A 24,172-nucleotide genomic window follows, 5' to 3' on the forward strand; every position below is an offset into this window, starting at 1 on the left:
GGTGGGGGGGGACTCAATCTGGACGTGGGTGTGGTAGTTCGGTGGTCCCCCAAGGACCAGCTTCATGGTGGGTTTTTTTCCCCCCCCGTGGACCAGAGGCGTCGTCGTGGTTTCGTGCGCTGCCTGCATCCCACGGGTGAGGCTTCGCTTCTTTGCATGGCCCGGTGCCGGTCCACGGAAGGGGGTGAGGGTTGGGGACCCCTTTTGTAGATGGAAAAGACTTTGAGGTTCAGTCATACTTGTTGAGGACGTCTTTATCACGTTTGAATCGCCATCTGACTGGGCTACTGAAGCAGCCGAGCATTCTGAGCCAGCTCCCCAAACACACCCGCTGTATTTAAATAAAATTATTCCTTTATTAGGAGCCCCAGCAAAAAGTTTCTCTCTCGCCGCAGGCTAGCAAGTCCGTCCATCAAGAAGTCTGACACTTCTAGTCATCTCCACCCAGTCTTTTATCCCCAGAGCTAGGGTGGGGGCCTCGCTAGCAGTGGCGGCTCTTCCATCCCAAGGACCGGCTCATAGATTTCCACTGCTCTCCTCTCCTCTGCCTTCTGTGCATCCATGCGTCAGGCACTGGGCCCAGCTGTTCCTCCTCTTCCTCACCAGCCACCTCCAGACCTGGGGGCTGTTGACTCTCCGGCGGAGGGCTGACGGATGGCCCAGGCTCCGCCTCTGCCTCTCTGTGTGCCAGCTCCATTCCCTCTTCTTTCCCCTCAGAGCTCTCAGGTTGCCTTGATGCTGACCCTGACTCCCACACTTCCTCCTCCTCTGATTTGGCTGTGGGAGGGGCCAGCGGCCGACAGGCCACAACAACCTATTTATCTACTCGCAGTTGCATGCTTCTGAACTGCTAGGAGCTGGAGCAAGGATGCTGGCCCCGACTCCCACACCTCTTCCTCCTCCTCTGATTCAGCTGTTGAAGGAGCTGGCGGCCGACAGGCCACAACACCAAGATGGCAACCTGCAAAAGGACGGTGGGAATGTAGTGGGCCAATTCTGGACCGAAGCATTGAAGACAGGTGACATCAATTCAGCCGGCCGTCTCCCCGAGGCTGGTTCCCATTTCCGATTTAAGAAATAAAAGGGTCTTGCCAACACACACACACACACAAAGGTACTTTTTGGTTTCAAGATGTTTGGTTTTTTTTCTAATTTATTTATTGAAACAGTTCAACACTCTCTCTTGGAATTGTTACCGTAAGAAAAGAAAGAAAAAGAAAAATCCGTGTTCCCTGCTACCCGAGGATCCCGATTGCTACTTGTGGCCACATCAACTTAGCACGGGGGGAAAACTCACAACCACACAGGCCAATGCAACGGGTCACATACGACTAACCCCTCCGTTTACATCCACCGAAAAAGGACAAAAAGACGGACTTGGCCAACGAAGCTTGGAAATTCAACACCACCCCCCACCCAGCCCTTTTGTGCAAGAAACCACTGTGGGCAAACAAACCCCTTTCGGAAGGGAGTCTCCACTGCTTTCCAAGTGTCTTTCCCCCAAGATTTGAGGAGGGGGGCTTGCACCCTGCCAGAGGTTTCGACAGAGAAGCAAACACTGGAGCCCGGGAGCAAAAACGTGGCAGCTTGGCACCTTTATTTTTAGTTGGTTTTTTTTCACCCCTTCTTAATTATTTAAAAAGTGTTAATTAGAAAGTCCGGAATATACAGAAATCATCTAAAGCAAACCAGTCAGACTTTTTTTCACTTTCCACATTAGCACTGCTAACCTTTTCCCCTTCCCAACCCTGTTGCACCATTCGCCGCGCTCACGATGAGGTTACGTAGCAAACCACCCTCCCGGAGGACAGGCCTGGAGATGTTGCCTTGGGAAGCCTCCCCCTCTCCTTCCCCTTTGGGGATTCCCAGGCTGGGCAAATAGCCCCCCCACACCCTGCCTGTTCACTAGAGAGCACTGCGTTTTTGAGAAAATGAGAATTTCACCGGTGCTTCTGGCCGGCCTCTCCTCCCCGGCCGACATCCAAACCCCTGTTCTCGTTCCTCTTTACGGGCTTCCGTGGCGGCCGGAGGTCCTTCTAAAACCATGAATTGCTCAGGGCCCGAGCTGTCTCCGAGAAGGTCGGAAGCATCTTACAAGTCCACGGTGAAACACGGCTGGCTGAAGTGGAAGATGGCTCCCTTCGGCGGAGGGGAACCTCCTGGTCCCTTCTTCGCTTTGAGCGGGGCGGCTGCAGGCAGCTGCTTCCTTTCCTAAAACAGCAGCCGGACAATAAATACAGGGTTTCTGCCCAGCCCTTCCGGTAAGATTCGGAAGTCCAAGGATTGACATCGGTCATCTCTTAACACTGTCAGACGCCAGGACAACCGAGGGTGGGACGTGATTTGAGGATTGGGTGGCTTTTTTTTGGCCCCCTCTTGATATGCTCCGTGGGGCATCAGATCAAAAGCTGGTGATTATATGCTGGGTGAAGCTCGTATGATCTTGTTTTAACCTAATGGGAAGAATGGTTCGCTCTTCGGCAGCTAGAAATGGAATCGAGAGGCAGGTTTGGTTCGAAGAGGCGAAAAACATCCAGCCCCCCCTTCCCAAATTCTCCAGGGGAGGGCAAAAAGGAAGAAGAGAACCACAAAGAACTGATCCCGTCAGAAGCACATTTCTCCGTTCAAACTTCACACCTGTACAGAATGATACACGCTTATTTAAAAAAGAAAAAAGGAAAAAAAAAGGGGGGGGGGGGAAGAGATGATTTGTGTTGCTGAAGTCTTACAAGGACAGGAATGCTACCAGGAGGGCAAATACAAGTTTTAATTCCTAATTTTTCTCTGCCGTGGAGATTTTGAACGTTATAAAAGTGGGATCTTCATCCTTCCCTCGAAAGGAGGGAATCAAAGGGCAAGAGAACACAAAACAACGCCAGGAATGTCCAATGATTCCAGAATCGGGCAAAAAAAAAAAGAATTTCAAAAATGATCACCAAGGATCCACTCCTCGCTTAAAAGGCTAATGAAGGCTGACGAATAACAGCCAACGACAGCCGCTGGTTTTAAGGTTATTCTTGGACCGTATTTTCTGGAGAGAGGGGTGGGGGGGAAGAGAGCAAGTAAACAAAAACAAACAAACCAACCCCCCCAAAAAGAGGAGAGTTCTGAACAATTCATGATTGGTGGAGTCAGAGAAGGCAGAAGCCCGAAGCGACGGCGAGGGAAGTGCAGCTGGTTCAAAGCCCATATACATTATGTACAAACGCTGAAGTCCCCTCCGTAGGCCAAGTCTCCCCTGGTCTACGAGATGCTCTTCCAAGAGGGGTGGGAGAGAGAGAAAAAAATAAAATAAACTTGAGGATGGGCGGAGTCGGGGCGGGACCTTCGTCCGTCCCATCCTGTTCTTGGCACGGTCAAGGTAAGGCGCCTCCCGATCGAGGAGACGGCGGGAGCTCCTTTAAATAACGGCACGTGAGGAGGGAGAACGGAAGGGGAGAGGAAGAGTCCCGGGGCATCGCATGCACCAGGCTGCGAGGGCGGGGCTGCCCGAGCGCCCAGTCTCTGCCGCCCCCAGAGGAGGAGGAGGAGGAGAAGGAGGAGGAGGAGGAAGGCCATTAACAGCAACGCTTCTTCCGTTTACTGTTCTTTGTGAGTTTCACCACGTCGTTCTGTTGCTGCTGCTGCTGCTTGGCGAGGTTGTCTTTCTTGGCCCGGAGAACCAACTCCGTGATGCAGTTGAACATCTGGGGAGGAAAGGAGATAAGAAAAAAAAAGAAGGGGGAGGGGAAGAAAGGAGGCGGTTAGGAATGGGGGTTACGGAGGCCTTGGTTTCAGGGGCTCGGAAGTGCTTGCTGAACTACATCTCCCAGCAGCCTCTGGGGTGAAAGGGAGGAGGGAGGCCAAGAGATAGGAAGGCCTCGTTTCCCCTGAGCTGGAGTTATAAGGCTGCGGGCGACTACCAAATGGTCCCTCTTGTGTAAAAAGCCCGCCCTCTTCTTCTGTTAATCTGTCGTTATCTTTGAAGGGTTGTTCCTGGATTATCCAGAGCTTGGAATGCTTTTGTTGTTCCTTACAAGCCACCTCCATCTGCCTGGTTCCCACATCTAAACCAAAGGCAGGTCGATGGGAGCCAGACAGGCTGCTTTCCCATAACCTGCCACTGGAAGGGGGAAAAAAAACGTTTGGAACTCAGGAGACAACCGTGCTGGACACTCCCGCCCTAAAGGGTAGCCTCAGGAGGCTCATCTTGCTGAATTTAGGAAGAAGGCAGCCTTGCTGTATGCTGTCTCCAAAATCCTGACGTGCTGGATTAAATCTAATCCCACCTTACTTGCTGCCCCTGTGGCAGAGCCCCAGGAAGCATGTTACGGGACCAGGGAGCGTAAGGAGTTGGTGACTAGGAGGAATCGTGAGTGAAATAGGAAGAAAAGATTGGGAAAAGCCTTTGGCTCTTAGGCTCTTGGACTCTTGAAGCCATACTGGTAACCCCCCTCGTCTTTCCCAATTACCTCTTCCACATTAATGTTCTCTTTGGCACTGGTCTCAAACAGCTGGATGCCCATCTGCCCAGCAAATTTATAGGCATCTTCCGTCTCTACCACTTTCCGTTCCGGATCATCGTTCTTATTGCCAACTGTGGGAGCAATGGAAACCAAAAGTCAGGAGGACAGAGTTGGAAGGGACCTTGGAGGTCTTCTAGTCCAACCCCTTGCTCAGGCAGGAGACACAATTACCACTTTGGACAAATGGTTGCCCAATCTCTTTTTTAAAAAACTGAAGTGTTGAAGCATTCTAGAGGCAAGTTGTTCCACTGGCTAATTGTTCTAACTGTTAGGAAATTCCTCCTTAGTTCAAGGTTGCTTCTCGCCTTGATGCGTTTCCATCCGTCGTTTCTTACAAGTCACGGCTGCAAACTTGTAAAAATGGATCGGACGCTGCTGAAGGTTCAAGGGAGGTATAAAATCTGGCCTAGCAGTAATGGAAGTTTTACTTTTTCTTTCCCCAGGGATTTCTATATCGCTGCTTTTTATTTTATTTTTAGGAGGAACCTCAAGAAAGCATCAATAATTCAGGATACAATAAAAAGCACAGGAACAATTGATCTCTCCTCTCATAAAAAGGTATCTTTGTTTGAAGCGTAACTGCTCCTTCCTCGAGCCCGCTGGGTGGGTTGGAACTGCAGGGGGCCTTCAACGGTTGATGGCCATAAAATGGCTCATCAAGCGATGCTCCCAATTTTATTTTGGTGTGTGTGTGTTCATTAAGCGAACATGTCCACTGTAAAGCGAAGTCCACAGATGTTAAACAAATCATTGGTTCGCTATTGGCATGGTTTTGCCGGAAACTGGAAGGAAGTGATGGGTTTGGCCAAATTTGTCATAAAAGACCTGGTTCTGCCAGCGGGCCTGGGGAACCCAGAGAGGGGTGGAGCCCGTCAAACGGCTTGTGTAAGGTGCTGTCACCGGGGTGGGTGGGTGGGGAGGGCGATTTTAGTAGATTAATTCATTACATGACTCTTCTTTTACTGGCTTTATATGGGGTTTTACATTCTGTAAGCTGCCTTGAGTCGCCATGTGCAGAGAGGCGGCGATATACATTTCTTAAATAAATTTTAAAAAAAAATGTGAATGTGATGCTGCAAATTTACGGCTTTATTTTTTGAATCCCCGAAGTTTGGCCCTGTGACTATAGAGAGGACCTGATTGTTGGAATTTCACATCTGGGTTGTAAGTCCCCCTTTATTTTTATTTTTTTATTTTTTTGGAGGGGGGTGTTCTTTGTAATTTCACTTGCTAAGCAACCAGTCCTTAAGTTGAGGACTGCCTATTAAAACTCCCAGATGGAAAGGGTGAACTTAGTCGTCTCTGGGTGCCTTCCTTTTCTCTCTCTCTCTCTCTCTCTTCTTAGGGCAAGCTATCCATGCTTAGATTGGAATTGTTATTCTAATACTGCAGATTTGTGGGGGGAGGAGATTTAATGGTGGCCAAGACCCAGTTTATCTAAAACTACTTACAAAGTTCATGGGAAAATAAATGGAGACTGGGAAATTTAAATAGTTCACAGTTCAGGTACTTCTTATAGATTGCAGCAGCATATTATGGGATAAGGGTTTTCTAATGGGGTGGGCCTTGTTCTATCAAAACCTTCCCCGAGCCAGAGAGTTTACCTAATATCCGGCACACATCGTCGCAATTCTGGTTTATTTCATGCAGCCATCGCTTGACGTTCACGAAAGACTCTGCGCTGGTGACGTCATAAACCACAATGACCCCGTGGGTCCCTCGGTAGTACCTGAGGGGCAAAGATGAGCGTGATTAAGGCATGACCCCAAATTCATTGACTCCGAGTTCACTGTCCCATTTAGAATGGGATAGATAGAGTTGGAAGGGACCTTGGAGGTCTTCTAGTCCAACCCACTCTCAAGCAAGAGATCTGATACCATTTCAGACAAGTGACTGTAACGTTTCTTAAAAACCTGCAGGGATGGAGTACCCACAACTTCTGGTGGCAAGTTGTTCCACTGGTTAATTGTCCTCTCTGTTTGGAACTTTCTCCTTAATTCCAGGTTGTTTCTTTCTTTGATCAGTTTCCATCCGTTGTTTCTTGTCTTCCCTTCTGGTGCTTTGGAAAATAATTTGAGCCCCCCTTCTTTGTGGCAGCCCCTCAAATACTGGAACACTGCTATCCTGTCCCCGCTAGTCCTCCTTTTCCCTAGTAGCCAAACCCAATTCCTGCAATCCTTCTTCATACATTTTTGTCTCCAGGCTTTGAATCATCCTAGTTGCTTCACTCTTTCTCTGCACCCTTATACTCCTTTCTAGCTCTGCCTTACACATTTCTTCTCCTGCACTTTAAATATGCTGCATTTTAACTCCTCTAATTTGTGGACCAAAGACTGAGAATCCTAGAAGCTGAAATCCAACCCGCTCAGACCATCCAACTGAGGAAGAAGATCTTAGCGGACCGTTTGCATTTCTACTATTACAAATCAAGTTGCTTTAGATTCCAGATATGGCGTCCTGGGATAATTTTCCAGGATTCAAACCTAGGTGGTCATTGGGACTCAAGATTTAAGTGTTCCGGGCTTTCGGACCTGTGCTGAACCCCATCCTCAGAGAATGGCTCAGCCTCCAGAAGGGGTGCCCTGGGCTGCTCTAGGCCTCATATTGATATGGCTCTATGGCAGATTGCTTGGCACAAAGAAAGAACCATTGAAGACTTAATAGCCAGCCATCAACACCCTAATCAAATTTAAATAGAATTCTTTATTGGTCAAGTGTGAGGGGGCACACAAGGAATTTAATTACTAATCAATTAATTTAATTAATAATTAACAACCAAACCGCTACATACAACCAGGAACCATATGAATATAAGGTGTAAAACATTTTAACATCCACGAGGGTAGGTTAAAGAGCTCCTGGGGCACAAGAGCTCACAAGACTGTTTCTATGATTTTTAAAAAGTTCTTCTTTAAAATATGGATACGTATTGGGGAAACAATGGCCGCGGAGAGCCCTCTAAATTCTCCGGTTAATCAAATAAAAGCGTTTGGCAGAAGAGTAGGTGATGGGAAAAATAAATAAATAAAGAGATGGGCCAGCTGGCTGGCTCTTCTTTCAGCGCATTCATGCTATGGGGGCGGGGCGGGGGGGAGCGCATGATGTGGAAAGTCAAAAGCGATCTGTGGGAAGCTGAATTGGCAGGTTTGAAACATGAGATTGCCATGGAGAGGACTCTGGGGGCTGGGGACAAGGGCTGGCCCCAGGAGCCTCCCTCAAGCAGAAGAGAAATTCAGGAGAAGGAGAAGCAGGCGGGGGAAGAAGAGAGTACGGGATAATAGAGTTGGAAGGGACCCTGCAGGTCATCTAGTCCAACCCCCTTCTCAAGTAGGAGTCTCCTATTACCATTGCAGATAAATGGTTGGCCAATCTCTTCTGAAGAACCTCCAGTGTTGGAAAATCCACAAATTCTGGAGGCAAGCAGTTCCACTGGTTAATTGTCCTCACTGGAAGGAAATTTCTCCTTGGTTCTAGGTTGCTTCTCTCCTTGATGGGTTTCCACCCGTTCTCTCTTGCCCTGCCTTCTGGAGAATAAGTTGACCCCTTCTTCCTCCTCTTTGGGGCAGCCCCTCAAATGCTGGAACTGTGCTATCATCTCACCCCTGGTCCTTCTCTTCACTTAGACTAGCCATGCCCAGTTCCTGCAATCCTCCTTCATACGTTTTATCCTCCAAGCCCCTAATCGTCTTTGTTTCTCTTCTCTGTGCTCTTTCTAGAGTCTCAACATTGGAAGAAACTTTGGAAGACGTAGTGGCGTCAGAACAAGGAGCCGCTGGAGACATTGAAAGATGACCCTCCCGAGCCACTGTGCCTCCTACCACAGTGAGATACGGATGAAGGCTGAAGGACAAACGCTATCCTTCGTTTGCCTTATATGATCATTCTACCACGGAAAAATAAACGTTGCTCCTCCAGTCATAACATCAACTTAGCAAGGCCAGGGCATAAATTCTGCACGGAGAAGGTTGTAGGTAGAATCACAGCCTTTTTGAAGGATGCCCGGGGGTGGGGTGGGGGAGGAGAAGTTGGATGGTCCCTTGTTGGAGAAGAGTTTGTCCACTGGTATACAGGGTCTCCTGCTTGAGGATGGAGGGGGTGGGGGTGGACTAGAAGACCTCCAAAGTCCCTTCCAACGCTATTATTCTGTATTCTGATAGACCTGCTTGACAGAGGATGGACCGAATGTAATTTTTCAGAGGTTTAATGCATCTGCCAAATTCTCCCCAGTGGACCTATGACTTCCATCTTTGCTTTAATATTACAGGAGTAGTGCTCGACTTACAACCATCCGTTTAGTGACTGTTCAAAGTTGCAACAGCACTGGAAAAAGGGACACTCTCCCTCTCTCTCACGCACACACACACGTATGTCACATCAAAGGGTCACCGACTGACCTGTTTGCAATTTGAAGACTACCCTGAATCACCTTTTCCGACCAACAGGTTTTATTAAAAGGCATTAGCTTTGATCAGCCAATGCCTTTCAATAAAACGTAAATAAGATGCATGGGGGCTGATGAAAGAGAATGCTTTTTTTAAAACAAAACATGTTGCTTGCAAAAGCTGCTACTCCCATTTATTTCTTTTTCTCCCGAGTTGTAACTTATTTTCAGAAAGAGAATATTTAGAATAGAACAGAGTAACAGAGTTGGAAGGGACCTTGGGAGGTGTCTTCTTTTAGTGCATCCTGGTTTTGCCTCGGTTTGAGTTACTTTGGGTTGGATTTGGGTTTTGGTCTTCTGTTCTTTGGGTCGGTTGTATTTTTGGAGGCTGGTTTTTGGTTGGGAGGCACCTAGAGTCGCTTGGGAGATGAGCACCTGTCAATCGTGTGTGTTTGTGTGTGTGTGTGTGTGTGTATTTGTTTTCTGAGGTTCTTGCGGGTATTTGTATGTGGATCTTTGGTTATTTGGGTTTTCTCCCACGTAAGATTGGAAGTATCTAGGCAACGTTTCGATGAAGTCTCATTCATCATTTTCAGGCTTGTGTCTTCGGCTCTGTGCTTCTCGAAGATGATGAATGAGACTTCATCGAAACGTTGCCTAGATACTTCCAATCTTACGTGGGAGAAAACCCGAATAACCAAAGATCCACACACACACACACACACACACACACACACACACACACACACACACAACCCAGCAAACCAGCCCATTTCCTGGAAGAGGTCCCTGGGCTGCTTGGAAGGAGTTCGGTCACCCCAAGGACAAACAAGTAAGGCTGTCGTTGGAAGGTAATCGGTTTACTACGGATTAAGCTTAACTAAGTGCCTCAACCTGAAATCCACCTTGGAACCCCACCGGCACCTGTTTTACTCGAACAAAACAATCACTTATCACATTTATTTAGAGATTTACCAAAATATCCTGATAATCAAACATTAATAAGAATAATTGTAATATTCATACAAGACACAAATAAAGCCGGAGAACCATTTGGTTTAAAAATTAACGAGGAGGAGAAGGAGAAGAAGGAAGGAAGGAAAGAAGAGGAGGAGGAGAAAGGAGGAGTAGGAGAAGGATAAAGGAAGGAAAGAAGGAACGAAGAAGAGGAAGAGGAGAAGAAGGAAGAGAAGAAGGAAGAAGAAAAGAAAGACATGGTTGGAGGTGTCCAACCTTGGCAACTGACTTGTAATTTCATCTCCCAGAATTCCTCAACCAGCCATGGGAATTCTGGGAGTTGAAGTCCACAGGTTTTAAAGTTGACACAGTTGGATACCCCTGGCTTTGAACATCAACAGGGCTACCTAAGAGTGGAGTACCCCCAATAACAAGAGGAACTGTGGATATGAGTCCTACTCCTTTTATCAGGAACTTTTTCTCGGGGGGAGGCATCGGAATGCACCAGAGAACAACTGAGCTTCGCAAAGGATTTCTGCCTGTGGGCAAAGCTGACTTCGGATTTGCTAATAGTGGGACTGGCCTACGGCAGGCAGGATACTGAAGTTCAGCATCGCAAGCAAAGGAAGTCTTATGTTGAAACTGTTCTCGGCAAACTCGACACCACGTGGTCACACTTTTGGGGAACTTCGAGACACGCTCAGCCCTTAGGCCTTGTCCTGGAGTGGTGGCACAGAGCTGGCATAGATTCTTCTGTTCTCATTTAGAATTAGATATTAGACACCAACTAAGCCATCACATTGTCAGTGAAACACTGACACACACACCTCTCTCTCTTCCCCCCCCGCCTCTCTCTCTCTTCCTCCCTCCCTCTCACTCTTTTCTTTGGAAAATAATTTGGGATTATATGGTGGCAAGTGATATCTATCTATCTATCTATCTATCTATCTATCTACCTGCCTGCCTACCTACCTTTCTCTCTCTCTCTCTCTCTCTCTCTCTCTCTCTCTCTCTCTCTCTCTCTCTCTCTCTCTCTCTCTGCAAGTCCCTCTTTTACACTCCTCCACCATTTCCTGCCATAAGCTGGCCCACACAGCACAAACCACAAAGAATATGCTTTGGGTCGGTGAGGAAGTCAGGGCTGGTCTGCCCCATGCACCCACAGGCTCTGCTTGCGGCCTTAAGAAGTACACAGAGAGTCTTAAGGTGCATGTATGCAGTCATTCCAGTTTTGTGTTGTTGTTTTTAATTTGGGGGTTTGGCAGAATCTCCTTCCCCTAACTGCAAAACGTGAGGTCTTCATCAGACATTTTAGTCCAATCCTCAAATATTTATCGATAGAACATAGAATCATAGGGCTGGAAAGTACCTTGGAGGTCTTTTAGTCCACCCCATTGCCCGTGGCAGGAGACCCAATACCATTCCAGACAAATGGCTCTCAAGTCTCTTCTTGAAAACCTCCAGTGGTAAGAGCACCCACCTGACTGATTGTTCTCACTGTGAAGAAATTTCTCCTTAACTCTAGGTTGGATCATTATCCATCCATCCAATCTGTCTCTCCTTCCTATCTATCTATCTATCTATCTATCTATCTATCTATCTATCTATCTAATCTAGCCCTATCTATCTACCTATCATCTAATATATCTCTATCTATCTATCTATCTATCTATCTATCTATCTATCTATCTATCTATCTATCTATCATCTATCTATCTATCTATCTATCTATCTATCTATCCATCCATCCATCCATCCATCCATCCATCCATCCATCCATCAGTCCATCCATCTATCCATCCATCCATCTAAATTTATTGGCTGCCCATCTAACTACAGGGTAACTCTTTAATAATCTATTTATAATGTAAACATGTTCCATCTGTTACTTCTTGTCCTGCCCTTTGGTGCTTTGGCAAAGAGGATGACTCCCCCCCCAAATTCTCTGTGACAGTCCCTCAGATATTGGAAGACTGCTATCATATCGCCCCTGGTCCTTCTCTTTCTTAGATTAGAGACACACCCAGTTCCAACCCTTCATCTTTCTAGAGTCTCAACATCTCTTTTTTTGCATTGTGGTGACCAGAAATGGGAGTGTTATTTCAAGTATGGCGTCACCAGTCAACGATATCTCAGTGAATTCTGGGGATCCAAGTCATCCTTCAATCTTATTTGCCAAGCTAATCTAACGTCACAAGTATTAATTCCTTCTTTCTGTCCTGAGAAAAGCAGCACCCATCAGATGGATCTATCAGTGACAAATTTCGCTCTTGTTCCTGCCTTCCTGAGTCTGGTACAAAGCTAACAAAAACACATTGCATTCAACATTTTAAATATCATCTGCTCTAAATCAAGTCCTGCCCTTTATATACAGGGGCTGTGGAGAAGGCATCTGTATAGACTGGAGATATTTTAGGCCACTCAAGAATTCTTCCAAAGCAACCTTCTAAAATCTATTTTAGGTAATGGAAATACTACGCTGAAAATACCTTGCCTTCCTCACAAGAGACAATTCTCAGGTTTCTTTGAAAAAAAACAACAACAGACCAGTGAGCCAGTGAAAATATTACACTGTAAAATTCCTCATTCTCCCTAGCAAACAATCCGCTTGAATGAAAAGAGAGAGAATAAAACGGCTAGAATCAGCCAGACAAACCATCCCTGCTAGGATAAAAAAGATTTCAGTGTCAAAGCATCCAAATTACTTCTGTGGGGTTTTTCCCCCTTTCAAATCACGCCGTGAATCATAGCTAGCCTATCATTTCTTTCCCTGAACTCGCTTTGCCAGAACTCTGTGACAACCTCCTGTATAGAAAACAAAACCTCAGCGCTATTCATGCATCTGTTGGTGTGAAAGGGAGCTGGCAGCAACAGAGGGAAGCTTAGTTCCCACTCTGAGTTGTAACACCATCCCATGCAGAACCGAGGGCCTACTCAGACTAATTTTAGCCGTATTTCTTTGTTAATTTGGGAGCAAATTAAACTACGGTTTTGGTGGGACTTGAAGGCTAAGTCAGGCCCTTCAGAGAAAACTTCACCCTCAATGCAAAGTATGAAGAATACTGCAATCGGTCAATGAATTCTAAACATATTATTTAGGGGGGGCGAGAGGGGAGAGATGGAGGGAGAGAGAGAAAGAAAATATCTCCCCTCTTGTTTTCCAACATCCCTGTGAGGCGAGCTGGGCTGAGCAAGTGTGACTGATCCAAAGTCACCCAGCTGGCTTTCGTGCCTAAGGTGGGACTAGAACTCATGGTCTCCTGGTGATTGGCCCAAAGTCACCCAGCTGGCTTTCGTGCCTAGGCAGGACTAGAACTCCCATCTCCTGGTGATTGCTAGAATTTGTCAGTGTCAGCTGCCTTGTGACTCACTAAATCACTCTTTTTGGGAAAAAATTGTTTGGTACTCATCACATCTCCCGGAACCAATTAACCCAAGAGTACCGAGGTGCCTCTGTATTATATTAAGACAAAACTCCATAAACTCTTCCTGTGTGTTCTTAATATTCTGTACCTTTCGCGGATTACAATCTGGCTCGTTGGGGCAAACGGAGGAGAAGAAAAGAAACAGCAGCTAGGAAGAAGCAATCGTCGCCTTTAATCTTATCAGAACAAACTCATGACGAAATCCAGTTATCAGAAAAACATTTTAAAAAACAACAACCACCACCGACTCACGTTGACGTGATCGTCCGGAAGCGCTCCTGTCCCGCCGTGTCCCAGATCTGTAGTTTGACTTTTTCCCCGTTGATTTCAACTGTCCGAATTTTGAAGTCGACCCCAATTGTGGTAATGTAGCTGCCTGTGTGTGGGAGGGAAAAACAGCAGATAAATTGTGGGAGCTTCGGAGGGTACCAACAAGTCAATTATACACAGCTGGCTGCTTCTGAATGGTGCAACATTGATTAGGAATCCTTTTTCGGATGGCGGACAAATTATCTAAGGGAAAATATTCTTGGCCTCCGTTTCCATTCAACTATCCTGTTGAAACTATTCTTTCAAACTCCTGAAAACTCTCATTATTCTTTTTAAAAGAGGGAGGAGGGGATGTCTCCATTGTCAGACTATAAAAGCATTTTTAACAGGGAAGGAAGATGCTTAATTTATCCTGATCGTAAAAATAAACAGCACCCACCCCCCACCCCCAAACTGCAAAGATGAAATGACAATTAAAAGGCAAATTGTGAAGGGCCCACACAAAGCTACCATTATGCTGTGCAAGGGGACACCATGCGCTCATTATTATTTTTTGTTTTCTATATTTTCCAAATACAAGCCTCTTTTTAAAACTCTTTTCAAAAGGCTTGAAAACATGGCGCAGATAAATCGGGTGGCTTGCAAAGGCGTTGCAGGAAATCCTCAACCTAGGACCACAATTGAGCCCAAAACGTATGTTGCTGAGTGAGAAATTTGTTAAGTGAGCTTTATGACTTTCCTTGCTGCTGCTGTTAAGCAAATCATTGCAGTTGTTAAATTAGGAATGTAGCTGTTCAGCGAATCTGGTTTCCCCATGACCTTGCTCGTCAGAAGGTGGCAAAAGAGGAATCGCACGGTCCCGGGACACTGGAGGTGCCAAATGCCCATCTTACCTGAGAAAGTGTTGTCTGCAAAACGTAGCAGCAAACTGCTCTTGCCAACACCTGCGTGAGAAAAAGAAAGAAGAGAAAGCTGAGTTCTGCCAGTCATTGCTGGAGCAACAGAGAGCAGCATTTTATTTTAATGCTGTTTACTGCGCCGTTCCTCTTTGAATATTTATAGGGTTACGTGCCTGGATACTACTGCCTGAAGCTGGCAGGTGTTTGCACATCTGCTCTGCAGAAAGAAGGGCATCATGGAATCGTAGGGCTGAAAGGGATCTTGGAGGTCTTCTAGTCTAACCCCCTCCTCAAGCAGAAGACCCTGTAACCATCTCAACTGGTCTATTTTTCAAAATCTCTGGTGATGGAGTACCCACAACTCTGGTAGGCAAGCTGCTCTATTGGTTAATTGTTCTCACTGACAAGAAATTTCCATGTAATTCTAGGTTAGATCTCTCTCTGATAAGCTTCCATCCCTCACTTCTCGCCCTGCCTGTAGAGGCTATGGAGAATAACTCAATCTCTTCTCTGTGGCAATCCCCCAAATATTGGAAGACTGCTACCATGTCACTCTTAGTCCTTCTCTTGGTTAAGACATACCCAATTCCTGCAATCCTTCTTCATATGTTTTAGACCCTAGTCCCCAAATCATCTTTGTGACTCTTTCTAGAGTCTCAACATCTTTTTTTTGTATCATGGTGACTAGAACTGGACATAGTATTCAAGATATGGCCTCACTAGTGCAGAACAAAGGGGGTGCTAAAACTTCATGTTACCTTGATGCTATTGCTGTGTTGATACAGCCTAGGACTGATTAATGCTAGCTGCAAAGCATCTTTTCAGAGTGCCTCGCCAGGACAGCTTTCGTTCTTACCGAGTGCCAGAGAAACGCCCTCGTTACTAGGCACAGCATGGCAAGTTGGATCTGGGCACCTTTAAAGCACACACACAATATTAGCCATCTTTTGTGCTATTTGGACATTGTGAAAGTGGGCTTCACTCTGGGGGTGCCTCTGCCCCAGGTAAAAGGAAAAAAAAATCATTTACTTTATTTCTTACATTGATATTGTACTCCAATCCCAGAGGACTCCTGGCAGTTTACAATGAAAATTGATATATAATTAAGACATATAAAAGACTGTAAATCTCCAGTATGGTGCAATATTAGCTCAGCAGCCATCAATATTTAGTGCAACCCCAAAGTCATCTGTAAGAGTCTACATTTAGCTGGGTTTGGAGGGCAGCCCCTTTCTCATTTCTATTGGGAGACCCTTCCAAGCCACTGCTCAAGCAGGACAATCTATACTAATTGTATACAAATAACTTTATTGTGACCATTAACCAGCCAAAATAAAAAAGAAGAGAAAACAATTTCTGAGTCTCTAGAACATTCAGTACAAAATAAGGAGCGGTACATAAAAAAGAAACGCTTAAAAGCATCTTTCTAGTTAAAACTGACCTAGAATTGTAGAATGCCTGACAAATCTGAGGGAGGTACAATACAGTGGGTACTGCATTGTATTAATCGTAGTATAGCTAGTCCTCAACTTAAGATCACAATTGAGCCCAGATTTCTGTCCCTAAGCGAGACAGTTGTTAAGTGCATTTTGTCCCCTTTTACAGGCTTTCTCACCACCGTTAAGTGAATCACTGAAGTTGTTAAGTTAGCAATACAGTTGTGGAGTGAATCTGGGTTCCCCATTGACTTTGTCAGAAGGTCGCAAAAGGAGATCACGTGACCCTGGGATGCTGCAACCGTCATAAATACGAGTCAGTTGCTGAGCATCTGAATTTTGCTCACATGCTACAACGGGTGTAAGCATGAAAAATGGTCATAAGTCCCTTCCTGCCCCCATGAGCTCGTAACTTTGAGCAGTCACTAAACAAATGGTTGTCGCTAAATGAATGGTTGTAAGTTGAGGACTACCTGTACTTGCTGCAACAAGTAAATTCTGAAAATGGAACCTAATCAAAGAGAGAAGCAACCTAGAGAACTAAGAAGAAATTTCCTGGCAGTTTCAACCATCAACCAGTGGAATGACTTGGCCCCAAAAGTTGTAAATGTTCCAACACTGGAACTCTTTAAGAAGAGACGGAGCAACCATTCGTCTGAAATGGTAGAGAGTCTCCTGTCTGAGCAGGAGGTTGGACTAGAAGACCTCCAAGGTCCCTTCCAACTCTTCTATTTCTATTCTACTATTCCTATTTCAACTCAATTCTACGCTGCTGTTGGTGATTTCCAAAGTGTGATGGAAGAAGCCCCAGGAGGAGACGGTCAAGGCCAGGAGGGATGTTTTTCCTTGGTGTCTTAGAGACAAAGACATAAGCAGAACAGGATGTAGCCACCACTTCCTCTTCCTCCTCCTCCTCCTCCAAGGGCCCCCGATTCTGCCCAAACACAAGCTGCACCCAACCTTTCCAGCGTGGTGATAAAACGCATCAAAGATACAAGGATGAAATGCAACTGCGTTCAGCCTAGCAGCTCGACTCACACATAACCTTCGGCCATAACGGCTTACAAACCACACAGACTCTGGCTTGACACAAAAATAAACATTAGAGTGGTGCTTTTTGACGTCGGCCAGTTTAAGGTGGGTGGACTTCTACTCCCAGACTTCCCCCGCCAGCATGCGGCTGAAAAACAGGGCAAAATATGCTTAACAACCACCTCAAGCAATGACAGAAATTCGTCCTAAGTGTGCACACCTCCACCTGCAGCTCTCACTAGCCCCATCTTGGGAGCAAAAGAAAACAATCCCAGCATCCTCCCTGGGCTACAGGCATTATTCAAGCTAGCTGCTGGCAAGCCATCAACATCCATCTGCCCATCCATCATGAGTCACTGTGAAGATTGACGGGGACCAAGAGAAAAAAAAGGGACTTTCCATTCAGAGGACAGAGGACAGCTCTTTTGCCTGCACGCTTATGAAAATGTAAGGGAGAACAAGCATTTTAAATCTGGCTTTCAGAAATCCGCAATAAGCCCAGGGTTGTTATATTTATTACAAGAGAGAGTGAGAGCGAGAGAGCGTGAGTGTGTGACTGGCCTAAAGTCACCAACCGGTTTAATGCAGGACTAGAATTCTCCAGCTCCTGGGCCCAAAGTCACCCAGCCAGCTTTCATGGCTAAGGTGGGACTAGAACTCAGGTCTCCTGGTGATTGGCCAAAAGTCAGACTAGAACTCCCATCTCCCAGTTTCTAGCCTGACCAACCACTAGATCAAACTAGGGGATAATTAGGTCTGTTCCCCACCCTGTTATACAAGACAGATCCAAAACTGTGGGGAGCCATTTGTGGCCCAGAGACGTCAGGCGGTCCAAGTGTCAAAAAAGAAGAGGGGACCAGGGATCTTCTGAAGGCTAAGCAGGAGCCCTGGCCTTGAGCTACAGCATTTGACAAGTTAAAACTGAACAATCATCGATTTTTGAAACTTATTTCCACGCAGAAGGCTGTTAAGGAAGTTAGAAAAAGAGCCCTCTCAGCAGAACTAAGCCAGGGACTCTGCTGATGGAGGCCTGTTAAGAAATGTAGGTCTCCTTATATATGAAGTTTTTTCTTTATATCATGAAGATATTAATAGCATGAAACTACAGGTAATTTTGACTTAGAACAGTCCATTTAGTCACTTACTTAACAATCTCAGGGACTTGCCCGACAACTGTTGCAAGAAAAAATGGAGCAGAATTCACTTATCAAATGCCTCACTTAGCAACAGAAATTTGAGGCTCAATTTGTACCACAAAATGTTCAGTCCAGATTATATGGCAATGGCCTTACAATAATCTTATAAAGTAGGTCAATCATTGCAGAAATTACAAGAAACTATTACAAACCATTTTATATTTCAATGGCTTTATAATCGCAGAAAAGACCAGTAATGAGGAAATGATAATATTCCTTATGCAATTAAACAAAACTGTAGGCAAGGCGAGAACTGACGCCTGGGTTTCTAGCTCACACCTCTTTAAACATGAAACTCTTGTTTTGCTTTCTAGAAACTTTTGTGAAGCATACACAATAAAAAAGGAAAGAAAGAAAAGGCTGAGATCTTGGAACTATAACTAAGTTAAATACAAAAGGGAAGAAAGAGGAGAGTGAATCATTCTCCACCACAGTCAAATGTGGGAACGGAGAAAGGCTTTTAATTAACACAAAATTAAGTCTAAGCTCTTGTAGCATGACCTACAAACCGAAACACCCAGTTTTCAAGGTTTGCCTCATATCCCTGCAACTAACTGTCCTTAGATCAAAAGTGCTCATTCAAGCTGTCCGTCAAGTACGGGAATAAATCTCCCTTTCACCAAATCTCTAGGCTCCTATAATCCAAAGTCTGTATAAGACTTGACTGCTCCTTAGATGAACTGCGATTATGCTGCCTGGTTGGAAGATCAAAACTCAAATCCCCATCCAGTTTTCCTTTTTGCTAAGATGTTACCGCTATTCAGAGAGACTGGGAATAAAGGTAGAAACCATTTCACATTAACCCCAATTATAAAGAACTATGCATGCATTTTGGGTTATTGTTGCCTCTCCTTTTACCCTTTTAAACAAAACTATAGCCCTTAAACAAAAATTAAATTATGAGCTGTCTGTGGCTGAGGGCAGCCTTTCTATTATGTATTCTGTAAAGTGCTGCAGGTATAATGATGTACAGCTAAACATCTAACCTCTGGCTAGGTATTTGGTGGCTGGACGATTGAAAGAAACCTATTTCTTAAGGGTCTTTTATCTTTTTCTTTCATCCAGCCTCTAAGAATTATCTCTGAAGTACTTTACACCAATTTTTCATTAATCCACTGTAACTTATTGCACACACACACACCCTATTCTTTCCTCCTGAGAGTTTAAAGCAATGAGCATCTAAGTCCTTCTCTTTTTCTGTAGCTTTTATTGTTTTGTCAATGTATAAAATAGAAAAAAACCTCAGAAAATTCAGGGAAGAAAAAAGGGGGGAAGAAAATATGAGCTACAAGGGAAGAAAGAAAAAGGCGTTGACTTCCGATTCTTTGTAGCACAGTACATAGTAACAACATTACAACCTCAAAGTTTTACTTTTACACATTAGTATATAACTAGTCATTTCTGTAACAAATAACCAGCAAAACCAAAGTCAAAGTTTCATTTTTTTTCATCAGAAGCACAAAATCCAGACTCCAACTAAAAAACATAGATTCTCCTCTTTGAATAGAACAATCAATTTAACCATTACTATTTATATTCCTTGCTGTTAAAATAATATGTACTTCAATTTGTACTTAATAATCTGTATAAACTACCATTTATATTGACAAAATTCCCTGAATTGTTTCAGATTCTTTAACCTTAAATTTTCTTCCAAGTCTTTCTCCATTTGGTTCTCTCTATAAGTCCAAGCCTGATGTGGATGTACTGGAGGCCGGATTTTCACCTGTCAGTGATGGGCCTAAATCACACCAGGCAGTGAATGTCTTATGAAAACACAGGTAGTCCTTGATTTATAACCATTCATTTAGTGACTGAAGTTTTAACGGCATTGAAGAAAATAACTTATGACCGTTTTTCACTGAGCATCTCTGGCGACACGGGGAACCCAGAATCATTTAACCAGCATGTTACTAACTTAACTGGACGAATTCACTTAACAATTATGGCAAAGGAGGTTGTAAAATGGGACAAAACTCACTCAACAAGTTATCTTGTTTTGCAACAAAATTTTTGGGTTTAATTGTGGTCATATGTTGAGGACAACCTATATTCCTGTTTACCAGCCCCAGCCCACCCTGGGGCCTAGAAGTTAAATCATTACCACAAGAGATTAAGGAAGAGAAATGATGGATATAACTGAGCTCAAGAAATAACCCAGCACTTAAATGACATCAAATGGTGCCTTATGTTATGCCATCTCTTTCCAGATATCACCCTCCATGTTGGGCCACCGTAAACGGACTTGAATATCCATAATTTCATCTATGCCAAGTTGGAGAGCACACGGTGATCTAACACAGCGTGACATTTAAAAAACAGACAGCCCAGTGCTAAGCAAATCCACAGAAAACAAGTCACAATATGTTCAACGGAATTCACTAAAAGGTGGATACGCATACGATTGAAGTTCAGGTTATGAATAAAAGAATCCTCAATTCAAAATTTAATCTTAGCCAAGCCCCTTTCCTGCCAGGTCTCAAATAGGCGATAAATAATAGGTTCCTTCTTATCAATTTAAGCATAATTTAAAATTAAGAATTAAAGCGTAAGAAGGGCATTTAAAATCTACTTATGACCATTTGCTTAGCAACCATTCAGAGACACATTTTTTAAAAGTGACTTATTACAGGTCCTTGCATTTACAACTGCCTCCGCGCAGTCATGTAATCATGATTCAGGCATTTGGCAACTGTCGCACACTTATAACGGTTGCAGCATCTGTCAACTGATCTTCCTAGTTGGTTTCCAACAAGCAAAGCCAATGGGGAAGCCAGCAGGGAAGTTGCAAGTTGTTATCACTGTCTTACTTCATGACCAGAACAGTGGTTCACTTAATGACCATGGCAAAAAAGGAGGTAAAAATCACATAATGCCTCACTTAATGACTGCACCACTTTATGAATGAATTTTCTGGCCCCTGTGGTGGACATACGTCGAGGGCTACTTGTATGTGTCAGCGTGGTTAAAACCATAAAGATCACAGTTCAAATCAACCTGCCTGCTATACATCACACTGGGTGACCTATTCACTTATTAATAGACTATATAATTCTAATCTACCTCTGAAGGAAGTTGCAAGAATTTTATAATCATGGCCACAAGATGTCCATGAAAATCACTGCGCACTAAGTAAAGTGATTCAGTGATCAGAAGTGCTATATAAAAGTCTTGCTCATCCATCAAGATTACTGGGTGGCCTTGGATAAGTCATAAAAGATGCCTGTTGTGTGGCAAAACCTAGAGGGAAAATAGACAGCCAGATATCAAGGAACAGATCAAGTCCAACCACAACATTTCTAGAATGGCTGATCACACTGGCTACATTCACATGACTAACTGAACCAAAACTAGCAAGCCAAGTTTATCTTAGAGTGTTGTGGAGCCAGTTGATGGTTCAGCCTGTCACATGTAAGTCAGAAATTACTTGAATTGAGCAAAATCATGGGTAAGCAGGATATATCATGCAGACTCAAAACCAGTGACTGGCAGGTGGCTCTCCAGGCTTCCAAACAACAGGCATTTCATCCCTGCTTAAAGATGCAACAATCTGGATCCTTCTGCTCCCATCCCATTTGACCACTTTGCAAAAAAAACATAAATGATGTTACTTAATGCCAATTGCGTAAACGTGCAATGTCAATCCTGGCTTGTTATTATTGATACACACATCACAACCCAACCAGATTCTTTATTGGGGAAACTCCGAAGGGAGGTTTTATCCAAAGCCAATTGGACTTTCTTGGTTTTTCCTTGAAGATGTTTTGCTTCTCATCCGAGAAGCTTCCTCAGGTTTCCTTTCACAGGTCAGCTCCTGAAGAAGCTTCTCGGATGAGAGGCGAAATGTCTTCAAGGAAAAAACAAGAACATCCAATTGGCTTTTGGGGGAAAAAAAACATCACCACCACCTTTGTTACCTGGATGACTGAGAATCTCCATAGACATTTTCTCCAGGAAGGGAAAGCCATGGCTCTGGCCCTGCAACCTCCCCCCTTTCCACCCCCACCCCAAGAAGACAACACCACACACAGCAAATAAATACAGAAGAGGGAAACACACTGAAGGGGGAAACCATCATCGGGTTCTCCAGGCCAGATTTCTCCTGCCATGGCCAGAAACCTGCTACCCCAGGGCTGAGCAGATCCAGCTTGGATCCCACTCCCTCCACCCTGGGGTCTCCTTCCCACCCACCCCTTACCCTTCTGGGACCTCTGTCCCTTAACTCCCTTTTGGGTCCTTCAAATATTCAGGGGGGCTCTGCCCTCCCCTCCTCCCCTACTTTCTTTGGGGTCCTGCTCCCCCTTCCTATCAGGACCCCCCCCAAAAGAAAATCCTCCTGGCTGCCCCTCCTCCTGTTCAGAGGCCCCTCCCTTACCTCAAGGCCTTCTTGGGTGGGGGGGTGTCTCCCCTAGTTCCCTCACCCCTCCTAGGCTCCCTCTTTCTATCAGGACACCCCCAATACAATTCTCCTGGCTCCCCTCCTCCTATTCAGAGGCCCCTCCCTTACCTCAAGGCCTTCTGAGGGGGTGTCTCCCCTGCTTCTCTCCCCGCTCCTCAGGGTCCTGCTCCCCCTTCCTAACAGGACCCCCTCCAAGACAATCCCCTGGTTCCCCCACCTCCTATTCTGTGGCCTTATCCTTTCACTTTCTTCTTGAGGGAGGGGAAGGTCTCCCCCTGCTTCCCTGCCCTCTCCTTCCCTCCCCCTCCTAGGGGCCCTGCTCCCCCTTCCTATCAGGACCCACCCTCCCCAAGCAGGACCCCTCCTGCTCCCCCCACCTCCTATTCAGAGGCCCCTCCCTTACCTCAAGGCCTTCTAGGGGGAGGGCCTCCCCTGTTCCCCCAGGGGCCCTGCTCCCCCTTCCTATCCAACCCCTCCCCAAGCAGGACCCCTCCTGCTCCCCCCACCTCCTATTCAGAGGCCCCTCCCTTACCTCAAGGTCTTCTGAGGGGGTTCTCCCCCTGTTTCCCTCCCCTTCCTCGGGGCCTCGCCCCCAAACCTCCTCAGCCCCTCCCCCGCCCATGCCCACCTTTCCTCAGGGCTCTCTCCATTCTCTCTTCCCACCCCCACCCCCACCCCCCGCCGCCGCCCATCCGCCTTCCCTGCCCTCAGAAAGGCCAGGCACCCCGGCCGGGACAAGGCCGAGCCGGCGGCCCGCCGTCCTCACCGCTGTCGCCGATGATGAGGAGCTTGAAGAGGTGGTCGTAGTCCCGGGCCATGGCCGCTGTCGGTGGGGGGCGGGGCTGGCTCCGGGGCAGCGGGCGCTCCCGTCGTGGCACGAAGGCCGAGTCTCCTCAGGCGGCGCCAAGGCCGGATCGGCTCCTCGACCTGCAGCCGGAACTGACAGCGGTAGCGGCGGCGGCGGCAGCGACGGCGACAGCCCCCGCCCCGCCGCTCGTCGCTTCCCCTCCCAGGCGCATGCGCACTCCTCCGCCCGGGCGGCTGGAAAAACCGCCACTGGCTTGCGCGGGGTCCCCCGCGCACGCGCGGCGCCGCCCTTTCTGCGTCGCTTCCTCTCCTTTTCCCCACCCCCCTCATCGCCCTGGTTCAACATGACGGCCGGAGCGCCTCTGCCAGGGCTGGGATTCTTCCCTTCCGTTTTATCCCCCCCACCCCACTCCTCCGTCGGCGGAGAGGCCCTAAAGCGCAGGCGCAAAAGAAATCTTGCTCAGGCAGGTCAGATGAGGGGTGAAAAAAGGATAGAAGCCTTGCGCAGGCGCGTTATCGTTCTCCTGCATCTGTTCTTCTTCCGCCCACCTGAGAGGTGTACCTGGCTGGAGAGGGCGAGGCCTGCTAGGTAGATTTCTCCAAGTTTTTTTTTTTAACCAAAAATAAAAAGCCAGCCCAAGATGCTGACCTTACATCATTTATAAAAGAGGTCTCCAAACTTGGCAACTTTAAGACTTGTGGACTTAACAGATAACAGATAATCAGAGTTGAAAGGGACCTTATAGGTCATCTAGTCCAGTGGTCCCCAACCTTTTTTGTGCCGCGGCCCGGTACCGGCATCACAAAATCATCCGCGGCCCGGTACCAGCATCAGCACGCATGGCAAGGCGAGCCGAGCGACCGG

At 46.2% G+C, this 24,172-nt stretch overlaps 1 protein-coding gene across 2 annotated transcripts; it reads right to left on the reverse strand.

The window, feature by feature from the left end:
- Window positions 1–1,115: 1,115 nt before the first annotated feature.
- Window positions 1,116–23,579, reverse strand: RAB35 (RAB35, member RAS oncogene family). Of its 2 annotated transcripts, XM_087913208.1 has the most exons (6): window positions 23,267–23,579; window positions 14,432–14,482; window positions 13,521–13,644; window positions 6,110–6,234; window positions 4,452–4,576; window positions 1,116–3,686 (listed from the first exon to the last, which is right to left on the reverse strand). In XM_087913208.1, the coding sequence occupies exons 1-6, from the start codon at window positions 23,316–23,318 to the stop codon at window positions 3,558–3,560; spliced, it is 606 nt and encodes a 201-aa protein (XP_087769334.1). In that variant the 5' UTR covers window positions 23,319–23,579; the 3' UTR covers window positions 1,116–3,557. The 2 variants fall into 2 exon arrangements, with proteins under 2 accessions (XP_087769334.1, XP_087769335.1); XM_087913209.1 differs by lacking the exon at window positions 4,452–4,576 and having other exon boundaries at window positions 1,136–3,686; window positions 23,267–23,515.
- Between the last annotated feature and the right edge of the window lie 593 nt (window positions 23,580–24,172).

This window comes from Pseudonaja textilis, chromosome 15 (assembly GCF_049901715.1).
Source record: "Pseudonaja textilis isolate UNSWEBS1 chromosome 15, rPseTex1.2, whole genome shotgun sequence".
Lineage (NCBI taxonomy): Eukaryota > Metazoa > Chordata > Lepidosauria > Squamata > Elapidae > Pseudonaja > Pseudonaja textilis.